The sequence below is a fragment of the Phyllopteryx taeniolatus genome, chromosome 14 (assembly GCF_024500385.1).
Source record: "Phyllopteryx taeniolatus isolate TA_2022b chromosome 14, UOR_Ptae_1.2, whole genome shotgun sequence".
NCBI classification, from domain to species: Eukaryota; Metazoa; Chordata; class Actinopteri; order Syngnathiformes; family Syngnathidae; genus Phyllopteryx; species Phyllopteryx taeniolatus.
In genome coordinates, this window is record NC_084515.1 from 23,927,186 (window position 1) to 23,939,531 (window position 12,346).

At 42.8% G+C, this 12,346-nt stretch overlaps 2 protein-coding genes across 5 annotated transcripts in view; one reads left to right on the forward strand and one right to left on the reverse strand.

Annotated features, from left to right (window-relative positions):
- Window positions 1-25: 25 nt before the first annotated feature.
- Window positions 26-8,641, reverse strand: LOC133488423 (1-phosphatidylinositol 4,5-bisphosphate phosphodiesterase delta-1-like). 2 transcript variants are annotated; one of them, XM_061796228.1, is made up of 15 exons: window positions 8,504-8,641; window positions 7,269-7,427; window positions 6,599-6,827; window positions 6,061-6,190; window positions 5,549-5,777; window positions 4,342-4,543; window positions 3,364-3,508; window positions 3,131-3,283; window positions 2,911-3,054; window positions 2,637-2,796; window positions 2,117-2,233; window positions 1,847-2,025; window positions 1,614-1,746; window positions 840-989; window positions 26-661 (listed from the first exon to the last, which is right to left on the reverse strand). In XM_061796228.1, the coding sequence occupies exons 2-15, from the start codon at window positions 7,423-7,425 to the stop codon at window positions 570-572; spliced, it is 2,220 nt and encodes a 739-aa protein (XP_061652212.1). In that variant the 5' UTR covers window positions 7,426-7,427; window positions 8,504-8,641; the 3' UTR covers window positions 26-569. The 2 variants fall into 2 exon arrangements, with proteins under 2 accessions (XP_061652212.1, XP_061652211.1); XM_061796227.1 differs by lacking the exon at window positions 8,504-8,641 and adding an exon at window positions 7,626-8,467.
- A 324-nt stretch (window positions 8,642-8,965) lies between these two features.
- LOC133488424 (serine/threonine-protein kinase OSR1-like) overlaps window positions 8,966-12,346 on the forward strand; it is a 20,174-nt gene continuing 16,793 nt past the window's right edge. For all 3 annotated transcript variants that reach the window (XM_061796229.1, XM_061796230.1, XM_061796231.1), the window contains exons 1-2: window positions 8,966-11,289; window positions 11,919-12,031. In XM_061796229.1, coding sequence (XP_061652213.1) covers window positions 10,890-11,289; window positions 11,919-12,031 — 513 coding nt within the window. In that variant the 5' untranslated portion in view covers window positions 8,966-10,889. The remainder of the gene's footprint in view (window positions 11,290-11,918; window positions 12,032-12,346) is intronic.

Genomic DNA, 12,346 nt, shown 5'->3' on the forward strand with positions numbered 1-12,346 from the left:
CATCAGTAGGAGATGAAAAGATGCAAACGTGTAAAAGGTGTTTTAATTGCGGTTTGCTTGCAATTGCATAAAAATGGATTAATTTCCCCTTCACAAATAGTGTACTGAACGGTGTAAATTAGCGAACGCTGATTGATCACTTGGGAGCAGCATATCCACTTTATCTGAGGGAAGGTTGAAAAACACTTCAGGTAGACATGTATTTTGGTTGAAAACCTGTTCTTAAAAAAAGGTCACAATACAGGAAAAATGACTGAATGTATTCATACAGTATTGTCTGGTGTAGCATGAATTGCTAGAACAATGGTTTGTGAACCTAGTGTAGCACTACTAGAGCCAAAAAAAAAAAAGTTTCATCATACACTCACATTTGCACAGTATTTCCATGAAGGCTCGCAGCGCCTAAAGTATGTCTAACTTACAGTAGATGCTGTGACATTTATCTTCTCAATCAACTGGAAGTTGATCTACAAAGGAATATGCATTTTAAAAACTTAAAAAAAAAAAATGGAATAACAGCTAGGTCATGGCTGTGTAAGGGAGATCCAGGAACATGCCCGACGACAGTCTTATTCAGCATCGAGGACCATGATGTGGACAAAGAGTACAGCTGCGGGGATAACGTGACCAGTTTTATCGAGCAGAGGCACGTGTCTGTATCCTGTGTGTGAACACAAAACGGTTAAGCCAGTTATTAGGACATGAGTAGCTCTTAGTGCAACAAGCTGAGCGGCTTCTCTTCAACCGTGCTCATTTCTAAAGTAAGGCAGCCGTTTCATAATGGCTCGCAGTGTGCGCAAGGGGGAAAAAAAAACAAAAAACAATGGAAGTAAACTCACCCATCTTTAAACTGTTGAGTGGAAGTGTGTACTGCGCCACAAACTCGTTGCCAGATGTAGAATCATGGTCCTGGATGAGGAAGCGCACCAAGGCGAGTTCCGGTACATACACATCGAACTGGAAGTTTTCGTTCCATTCTGGGTTGAAACCTACAACAAAAAAAAGGAGGGTATGAAGAAAACGTTTTGATGCAATATTACTACATGTTGATGCTTTGACTTCTTTCACCTACTTCGCAGGCTATCAATGCACTTTTACAACATGGATCCTGAGAAATTTTTCAGAAAATGTTTAAGGGATCCGCAGCAAAGGAAATGATTGTATGTCTGATCCAATTGTAAGCGCGACAGTTGCTATACCTATTGAGAGCCAATACAAGCGCTCCAATAAATAAATATTTTTATTGTGGCTGTAGTTTGCATTGGTCTACAACATACTGGGAGCTGTGTCATCAATTAACAACACGAAGGGGGCAAAATACATTCCAACTCCCTCTTCATGTAAACTAGCCAACGAAATAGACACGATCCACAGCCCATCATAGCATTCCCAAATAATTGTACCGGTATATTGCATAATATTCCAGAATTCAATGCTCGACTTACTCAGCATTAACACAAGTATATTGCTGAATTCATCCCTTTACAGTAGTGTTGCTAAAATGTGACGGCATAAAAAACATCTCTTGTGATCGATCCAATTCGATTATGCACGTGACCCCGCCGTTGCCTATAAAATTAACTCGACTATGTCTCATACATCATGTGCGTTACCATTGTTGTCAACAGCGCGGGTCTCTTTGACAGACGTGTCAGCCGGCACTCCGTACACCTCCACCTTAACCAGCGGGTCTACAAAGGAGGATTTCTTCTTGTTGACTTTAGGGAGCTGCTGAGCTGATATAACCTGGAGATGAGAAGCCATTTCAGACCACACGTCCTTTTTTTGGTGTGAGGTCGAAGTTGTGATGACTTGCAAGCCTTTGTCAGGGTGGAAAAGAACAGACCATGATATGGAGTGTCTTGTGCTTCAGCCACTCTCCTCGGGTCAGGGTTATAGGGTCGAACTCTGTGACTCCGTTCCTCATGTAGGCCGGTTTCAGGATGTAGCCGCTCTTCCCGTTCACAAGGAATTTGCCTTGGTTTAAATCCACATCTTCGCAGCTTGTCTGAAGGTTCAGGGCCACTGGGACACATGAGATGGCATGTTTTCAGACAGCGCAGAAAATGTTGGAAATATAATTCCCCTTTTTTTTTGTGCTTTCCGTCTCATGTACCAATTTGGCAGCCAGCGTTCCACAGAGGCACGGGGTTGTAGTTGGAGGAGTCGGTCCTGGAGCCAGCTGGGTAGATGCGGCTCAGCTTGTCCACATTATGACTGATGTACGCATTTGCTGGATGGAACAGACAACCATTGAGCTCCATTTAAAAATAGGAGAACATTGTACATTTCATTTTTCTGATTACTACTGACACATGACCATTTGCAAAATGCCATGACATCCAATATATGCCATCTTCATAATGTCAGGTTTTTTTTTTTTAAGAGTGTAGTTTTTCAGTGGGTGCACTGCAGTTTACTGACGGGTCTCCCTTAAATTTTGCTTCCTTCTTTTAACATGACCAAATATGAGACAGCTCTCAGTATCATACATTGCAATCTCCGACCACATATCGTTAAATCTGTATCTCTTTGACAGTCAAAGAATTAAAAAGAAGGAGCATTGTCTTATTAAAAGGTACTTCTGTTGTGACCGATTGGTGCAAGTGTGTGGACTGCCCAAAAGTCTTCCTTACCCGACTCTTCTGCGAGCTCAACGGCTTTTTTTTCTTTAAAAGACGACATCTCGTAGAAGCTCAGGTTTTTCCTGGCATCCTCGAAGCCGTTGAAGTGGACGCTCTTACAGTAGATCACAATGTTGGACAGCTCTTTCGATAGCTTCAGTTTCTTTTTTTTCTGCAGTTAATTCAAATGGAAAATAAACAAGTTCATTACTTTGACTCTAAGACCGCAAAGGGTGACGTTGTCAAACACTTTGTAATTACTACTATTATTATTTTTTAAATCTACATTTTGCTCCTCCGGTTCATCCTCATCGTTTGATTCTTCTTCTTCGGTTACTTCAGAGTCATCGACATCTGCCACCTCAGGAGCAAAAGTGGTCTCTAGTTTGTTTAACCTCTTGGCTTTGATGAGGAACTTCCCTTTCAGCTCCTGGGAGACAACATTGGAGCACATTGAAGGACAGCAATTCCAAGGGAAAACTAACAAGCGGTGGTGGGAAACGCACCTCAGGGGACGGGAAGTTTGTGGGCATGCCATCCCCGAGGGGAGAGGTGACCAGCGCGCTGCCCAAGATGGATCTCAAGTGCTGGGCCATGACTTCCTGCTGCTCCACACAGCAGTGGTTCTCCAGGGAGAGGATCACTGGGTATTGGGATGTCTGCGGTAGGTAGGTACGTACATTGATTTGATCGAAACCATACGAGAATATACGAATGAACACTCGTACAATGAGCGCACCTTAAAAGCATACTCCTTGATGGCTTTAATGGCGTCTTTAAAGAGGATCTTGGAGGTTAGCGTGTAGCCGTGGTAGATGTCCGGCTCATCATCTGATCCGTCCCAGCAGTCCAGCTCCACACAGCGACAGCCCTTCAGCAGAGCCCTGAAAGCCCAGGTCTACCTTAAAGGATCTAAGGCGTCCAGATGGACTATATTTCACTAACGAGTTCTCAATGTATTTTTTTTCCCCCTCAGTAAAATGAAACTGGCAATCATTTCCAAAAATATCAATCCTTTATGGCGCAATCTGTAAATAACTAACTGCCCTGGGAACACCCCTTTTTTCCATCGGCAAAATTGATATGGCGCCATGTCTTGTGTGTCAGAGACAGAACCGGAGACCAAATTTGCTGCATAGACCAAGGAATGGACTATCCTATAAAGCGGCAGTATTTACTCATATTTTATATATCGTCGCTGTCAGGCAAAAAAACAAAACAAAACAAAAAAACAAAAACAACATATTGCTTGAGTTTCCGAATACCAGTTGTATTATAGCTCAGAGCTCACCCCTGCTGTAGCTACATAAGCTTTTATAACACTGCAACAAAATAGATAAGCAACAACAAGATATACAGTATACATATACTTCATTGGAATTGGGCTAGTACAATGAGATTGGCCTGATGTCATTCCTGTACTGCACTCAGGTACTCATTTGTATAGTACCTGGGGATTGCTTTGATGCTGTGAAGCTACGTTTTCTTTTCTCTTTAGACTTTTGGCTCATACTTACAATTGCAAGGAGTTATTTTTTTCGTTAGGACATGGCATTATTAGATCAATACATATTAACATATAGTTAACTAACCTTTTCAATCAGAACTGAGCAGTATTGTTTTTTTATATATATAAATATATACTGTGTACAGCCGATGTATGGATTCAGATTGTGCAAGTGGCGGGACCCATAAAAGGTGTGGCAGGAGTGGTCACCTGACATAGGCCTCTGTGCTACTGGGTCCTTTGAGTTGATCCTCCATGAGGTAGGTGTTGTGTGAGGAGGAGATAAAATAGTGGTTGAGAGGCTGGCTCATGTCCTGGTACACCCCCTTGTGCTTTGGATTGAGGATCAAGGCATCAGGATGGTGCAGGTATATGAGGAAGCCATCTTTAGTCAACACCCTCTTCTCTTTGGCTGTAAAACAACAAACACCAATAGACCGCACAGTTTCAGTCCACACGAAGCCTTGTCAGTAGGGCCAATGAGGGGGGCAAAATTATCCCCTTGAAAGATAAATGCTCCCCTTTTGATTGACACTCTCAAAGAAGTACTAATTCAACAATGGTTCTACGTTATTATAGTATTATAGAACTGCACTGCATTATACTGAGACATGTCTCCACGTTTATGGTTGCCATCATTTTTTTTTTTTAAAGCTATATGGGGGAAAAATAGAAAGGGAAATGCTGGACAGTGTGGGACAAACTTACTTTTGGATCAGATGAGAGTGCAATGGTGTCCCCTAAAGAAGTGGCCAGTAATTGTATAGATTGCCTTAAAGTCTGAAAATCTGAAACGTCATACTAATTGTGTTGTCTGTGGTAAAATGTGTCAGAAATATTAGCCTTTGTCTATTTTTTTTTTTTTTTTTTTTAAACTAAATGTGGCCAGACAATTGCTGCTCCTGTTTTGTCATTCACATTGTTTCTTAATTGTAGTAATGAGCAGTTAAATATATATATATTTTTTTTCAATTCCAAAACATAAAGGCATTGCATTTGGCTCTGTAGTTTAGTATGGCTGAGAAGGGACAATATTAAAACTTTGCCCAAATTAGATTTTTCCATTAAGTCTTCAACTTGAAAACGCATTTTAGTGATGCATGGAGGTTAGTACGTTGGCTTCACTGTCAAATATTCCGAGTTCAAATCTCGGCTTGGACCTTTCTGTCTGGCATTTCCGCATCCTTCCCTGTGCTTGTGTCGGTTTTCTCCAGGTACTTTGGATCCCTTCCCCATTCCAAAACCATGCACGGTAGGTAAATAAAACACTTAAATTGCCAAAAGGCGTGAACGTGAGCACGAGCGGTTGTTGGTCTACCTATATATGTGCCCTGTGAATGTCGCCGCCGCCAGTGCAGAGTGGACCCCGCCCCAACAGACAGCGCTGTAACATCTTAAGAGGCAACTCGTTTGTCACCTTTTTCATCCGGTTCAAACTTCTCAATAATCTTGTGTGCATCCGCGAGTGTTATCGTCTCTTTTTGTTCCTTCTGCAGGAATTCCTCCAGGTTCTCGGGACTCATCACACCTGCAGACCGGGCATACTCCCTGTAGATCACGTCGATTTCTTCCCGGTAGGTGAGCAGGTCATAGAAATGTTTGATCTCCTCCCCGGACAGGTATCCAGTCTTTGATTTGTCACATTTCTATTTGACGTAACAAGACAGTCCATTAGGCTTAATGCAACACTCACTTTAAATGACATGTTAGTGGTCAAAAAAATCTGTCTTTACAGCCTGGTGAAATGCAAAAAAAATTATTTCAACAATATCATGACTTGCAGGAGCAACAAAATTCTATTTCTTTATGGTCTCTGATGAAATTACACATAATCACCATCCTAAGAGTTCAGGCATTTCTATTTGTCCATATTCAATTGAAATTCTGATTATTGGGAAGACATTTTAAAAAAGGTCCGCACGGTACAACCTCGAAGAGCATCTCTGCGTAGCCGTCATCCACGTCAGTGTTGATGAGGCGCAGGAAGTTCTTAACCTCCGACACACTCAGCTTGCTATCTTTGTTCTTGTCTGCTTTGCTCAGGCAGCTGAATATCCAGCTGGGAGGGGGGTCTCACTTAAGGAAAGTATTCCATACATGTTCCTGTAACCATGGAATAACCAATCAAGTATATGGAAACAGAATCTCTCTCACGTCCGGTACAAATTCATGTAGCTTTCATGTGGACTGCTGCAGGTGTCATTTGATTTCTAGGTACGTCTGCATTTAGGCGTGAATCCACCCATCGCTAACGTGCTAAAACCTTTCGATCTCTAGCAACAAAAATGGGTCAACGTTTATCTCAAATCGCAAACACATTTGGCAACAATATAACTAACATCCATCCATTTTCTATCCCACTTTCTATCCCAGCTGACTTGAGGTAAGAGGTGGGGTACACCCTGGACTGGTAGGCTTGTGCGGGTGCGTTCTTTAAGTTCAACCTGCACTGCAATGATAAGGATACTGTTCTGTCTTTTGCTGCTGGTTGAGGTCGTTTCTGCTGGCAATCAGTTTCTGAAGGCTTCCAGCCCACTGCTTGGCCTCGTCCTCAGAGCTGGCGATGAGGTCTAAGTTTTTACGGTGCTCCTTGAAGATGATGGAGAAGCAGCAATTCTCCATCTCCCGTTCCGTGTACTTTTTCAACCCCTCTGTCTGACGACCCAGTCGCACCACAGAGATGTCGTCAATGGAAACTGCACAGAGGAAAAGCCTTTATGTCACTTAAAGCACAGCATTTTACTTCAGATGGAAAGTGTGACAAATAGAATCCAAGTCTGTGCTCTGTTCTACTTGGCGTATCTTCAACAAGCTTGTTGACTCAGCTCTCTGGGAACACAGACATAGCATGGAACAACAGCAATATCCTCCATATCTCAGGTATCAGATTGAAAATTTTATAGTTGCAAACTTGGCACACAGTTCAAGCGGGAAAACTTTATACACCCTACAAGAGAAATTATTATCTCCGTGACGACACGCCCAAAAACCATATCAGGGCTATCGCCAACAAGAAGAAATGATCGAATGCAGCTCTGGGATCAGCGCTTTGTCTTTACAATTCGTGATGGAAAATTCCAGTCAACAATTGAAACATATTTGACTGCAGGGTTCCACAACGTTAGGACAGCACTCACATATCCGATGCCTCCTGAAGGTTCTTTTGGACTCCCGCCACATTGTCTTGCAGTCCTCTTGGAGTTTGAAATACCGGCTTTTCTTCCAAGATGAGGAGCGGACCTTGAGCAGCTCTCCCCCTTGCAGGAGGAACTGGACATCTCTGTCGCCGTCCATACCTAAGAAAGAGATGGGCAGAGCAACGGTTTGTATCGTTGGATCAATGGAGTTTGAACTCGCACCATCACGATGAGTTTATGAAAATGTTTCACTGTCTCTTCCTCTGATTGCATGGCTTAAAGCCCCATGCCTTAAACCACATCCACCTCGTTTGTCCGTCTCGCGCTGTAAATGCATATCAATACCTTGCAGCCTACCTAAGAGCTTTACATGCTTTTCTATCACCTCCTGGTCTCTGGCGGGGCGCGTTGACTCCTGTGATGTGCTGATTTTGGGCTGTTTACGCAGACACGCCATGCTCGGTGGTGCCCCCGGCCGCTAAGACGCTATCAGTGTGTGTCAAAGGCGTGCGTTGGCAGGAAACAGCAGCAAAAGTGGGGGTGTGTGCCAGCCCCGCTCAAAGTCCACCTTTCAATTCTGGCACATGACCGGCATGTTGCGGTCGCCTGCTTGCCTCAAGTCTTATCATCTATTGTAACACAATTAGTCATATCGCCATATTCTTACATCAACATTTAAGTCAATCACAAACGTTAGCAGAAGGTGAACCGCCTGGCGTAAATGTTACCAAAAGTGAGTCCACCTTTACAATTTGCTTTTTGTAAGCAATAGTAGGCTGCAGTCGCCAGTTAAGCGGCGCCCCCTTGTGGTGACGGCGTGCAACGTGACAACTTTTGCCACACCCGCCTGACTAAAAAAAAAAAAAAGATGACGTTCAACGTTTCAAGTCAAAAGCGGAACGTGTATGTTACACACCTTTCCCCCCCGACCCACACGGAACGGCTCTTGCAGCAACAAACTTTTTTTTTTTTTTTTAAATGGCGACTTCGCGGCATGACTTTACTGTTCATAGAAGGTGAAACTACTAACTAGGTGAGGCGGCCACGCCTTTTACAAGTTTAGAAAACTAGGACTATGAAATCTAGCAGGCGTTTCTAACCAATTCAAAATGAAAGCGTGATGGGGGCTAGGGTGGACCTGCATTCGGTCCTTGGACTACATTTTTGAGATTATTGAAACTGGGTACTGTTACGAAACCCATGGGCCAAAAATAGACTGATATAAACCGTCCTACCGTGCTTGGTTTCCGTGTTTTTGCGCTGGTATTTCCTCAATTCTAATTGAATGCAGCTCCTCTGTCCATGTGTAGTGATGAACAAACTTGTGGTGACCTTTGTGTGTGTTGCGGGGGGGGGGGGGGAGTGTCGTTGTTGCACTGAGGAGGAGGACAGCACAGCCAAAGAAAAGGAGGCAGAGAGAGACACAGGTGGCTTCCCATAAAGCCACCTCCCGATTGCGCGCGCAATCAGCTCACCGCCTGACGAAGCTACTGCGCGAGTCGCGCCGGTGACGTCACAGCCGACGTCATTACCCGCGCACGTTCATGCCAGCTGCTAACCTTTCTTCCGTTTCTTTCTCTATCAGAACACCTGTGTTTGGCATTTTGACATATATCAGCATTTTTTTAAGCCTTTAACATGTTGCAAATATGAAAAGCTGTTTCATAAACATTTTTAAAGTTATTTTAACAAAGTTAAGCGTTGGAGTTTGTATTCAAAATATATATCGGCTTCAAATATCGGTCTCCTTGACTACAGATCACTTGGGAACAATTTGGGGGGGAAAAAAATTCTGTTGAGTTAGATTTTATCTGCAAACACAACGCAAACATAGTAGGAATTAAGAGGATTTGTGCCATATCCTTGGTAAAACATAATAGTGTTAAATAAACATTGCAGTGCAGAAGTCAAAAATATTATTATTATTTTTACTGCAAAGTATACCTGTTTTGATAACTTGGCATAATAATTTTAAAGAAGGCTGGCAAAAGACACAACACATTCGCAACAAATCGTTCGTGTAGCAAACGTCAAACAATTCTCTTAAATAAAGCCATGGATGGGGAATATCTTGCTTCTTCTTTTACGTCAGCATCGTTAATACCCCTTGGGTCATGTTCCTCCATGTCGTTGTTGTCGCTGTCACGGTTACCCAGCCCGGGTGAAGGCTTTGCTCTCTCCTGAGATGAGGAGGCGGAAGAAAATAACTTCTCGTCATTTCTTGTTCGCAGCGTGTGCTCAACAAGCAGGAACAAGCCCTGTTGCTCCTCACATACCAGATATCATCCATAGTTTGGCTGTGTATGACTGACGACAAATCCGGGTGTCCTCTGCTTCTCGCCCGAACTCAGCTGCATTGGCTCCATCTTACCCGTAGCACTGAAATTGGATGGATAAATCATTTTTTTTAAATGTTTGACATCACCTAATATTTCTTTAAGATGTGCTTTCAGGCTATTAAACATTTTTAGCATTTTTAGTCAAGTGGTTAATACTCATTTTCAAACTGTGCATAATGTTACAGTGGCATATCCAGTAATAATATTACATACATATACAGTGCCGTGAAAAAGTATTAGCCCTTTTTTTTTTTTTTTTGCATAGTTTCCCCACTTTGTTTAAGATCATCAAACAAATGTAAATATCAGACAAAGATAACTCAAGTAAACATAAAATGCAGTCTCATTACATATACACACACTCGTGGCATAAATGTAACACAGAATTTCCTTTGTTTGCAATGACAGGTTCAACACGCCTCCTGTATGGAGAAACTAGTCGCATGCATCGCTCTGTTGTGATTTTGGCGCATTCCTCCACACAAGTAGTCTTTAAATCTTGAAGGTTCCGTGGGCTTCTTTTTGGATCTTGAGTTGCAGTTATTTCCATAGATTTTGGATTGGATTCAAGTCAGGTGATTGGCTGGGCCATTTTTTTTCCTTTGAAACCAATTAGGCGTTTTCGTTTTCGAGACGAAATGTCCACCCTCATTTCATTTTCCTCATTCTCGTAGATGGCAGCAGATTTTTGTCAAGAATTGTCTCGGTACTTTTGCCCATTCATCCTTCCTTCAATAATGTGAAGTTTACCGGTGCCATTTGTTGAAAAATGGCTCCACACCGTCATGTTCCCACCTGCCAACTTCACTATTGGTATGGTGTTTTTAGGGTGATGGGCAGTGCCATTTCTCCTCCAAACGCGGTGTGCATTATGGAGTTCAATTTTGCTCTCATCCGACCAGACTATATTCTCCCAGTATTAAACTGCTCATAAAGCTGCTGCCTCGTTTTTTTTTTAGCACTTAGGCCTACTACACGACCCTACTGTATTTGAATCTTGGCCATGATGTTGGTAGCCTCTATTATATATAGTTCGAGAACCATTGGACTACAATATAAATGCCACAATTTAGGCATAAAATGTAATAATTCCTTGCACAATATTCGATGAATGCCGGGCCAAGGTAACTCTCTGCTGCGCTCTAGTGGTGAAAGTTATTTGCAGTGTGTGCTTCGCCTGGCAATGTCGATGACAGAAAGACCCTAAACGCATTGTATTAGCCACACCGTAGTCTCGATAAAATAAAAAATTACGTCCATATTTGATTAAGTTAAATACAAAATGTGGCAGCTCCCTAGAAGTTCACCCTTAACCAAACTTACATGTGTGGCAAGTCAAGTGGTACCAAAATACTTCAAAGTAAATCACGTGCTACGAGTGTTCTACGTTTGTACATTCAAGATGGCGGAGTCATTGTCCCTCTTATTTGTACTGACGTCATCCAATGCGTCAGTCTCACGTCAAGTTGTGTTGACAGCAGCGACCGCAATAGTCGCCCAAGAGCCACAGTCGGTACTAGTAGTGCCAAATGGAGTAGTCTCCAGCGATCATTTCAGCCAACGCATTTCCGACAAATCGGACGCACTACTTAAACGTCCCCACAACGACACTATGGCAGACGAGCAGTCCACACAATCCTGGTCCATCGACAAGGATGACTACGTTCTCAACGAGGTGATAGGTGGGTAGCCTCCCTTGCTAATGTTTGCCTGCTAGCCTCCGCTGTTTTAATCAGGGCGATGCTAACTGCGACTAGCCAAGTAGTGTTGCGTGGAACACAAGGCCAGGTTCGACGCGTTGTTCAATCACGCCAAGGTTATAAAACACGAAGAGCCTGCTTGCGAATTGACCAGCAGTAGTTTGAATAGATGGTTTAAGACTCTTGCAGCAATTCGCCATGAAGCTAAAGGGCTTGTTCGACAAGTGTGGTCTCGTCAGTGACTGGGTGGGTGGTGCTCTGGAGCACACGCTACATTCTACCTACATTTTACACCAGTCTAGATAACTTTAGCGGTTGTAACGTTATACAGGTAGAGTTAAAGGGACGTGCCATCAAATTGAGAGACAGCTGTAATTCCACGGCCATTTTTGAATCGAATTTAAAATGTTGAGTTTGATGCAAGGCAGCCATGCACCACACCAACTTAAACCAGTCCTGTACATTTTTGTAAAAGCATATTTTCTGATGCAGTTCATGTATTAAATGGCTCATTAAATTGATTTTGTTAAATTACGCAGTTGATGTGACTAGTGAGTGTTTAAAACCATTTCTTGGATAGATTTGCTTCAAACCTTTGTTTGTGTTCTCAGGCAGTGGAGCCACTGCAGTGGTCCAAGCAGCCACCTGCAAGCCCAGAAAGGAGAAGGTGGCCATAAAACGCATCAACCTTGAAAAATGTCAAACGAGCATGGATGAGCTCCTGGTAAGAAATTGTCGTCGAGTGTGAGATATTTCACATCTGCAGTACAGTGCGGATACCGTCAGTATTCTGTGTGGTGTGAAATAGTTTGGGTCCGATCTCACCGAGAAGGCTCAAAACCTTGATACAAAGATACATAAAACTGAGTGGCTATGATTAAAAAGTTGAAAACTTTTTTTTTTTCTTCTTTACTTTATTAATTGCTAATACAGCATTTCGCAATTTTATGGCATTAATTTGTCACAACGAAGCGCTCACACACTTCACCGTCCCATTATAGTCATCTATTGAGCAATTGAAAAAATCCCCATGCAAACA

Coding starts and splice junctions, on each gene's coding strand:
- LOC133488423 (XM_061796227.1), bottom strand. CDS start 7,725: ATGGCGTGTCTGCGTAAACAGCCCAAAATCAGCACATCACAGGAGTCA. Junction 5,778..6,060: donor ACGCAGAGATGCTCTTCGAG/GTTGTACCGTGC, acceptor TACGTCAAATAG/AAATGTGACAAATCAAAGAC. Junction 3,055..3,130: donor CAAACTTCCCGTCCCCTGAG/GTGCGTTTCCCA, acceptor GTTGTCTCCCAG/GAGCTGAAAGGGAAGTTCCT.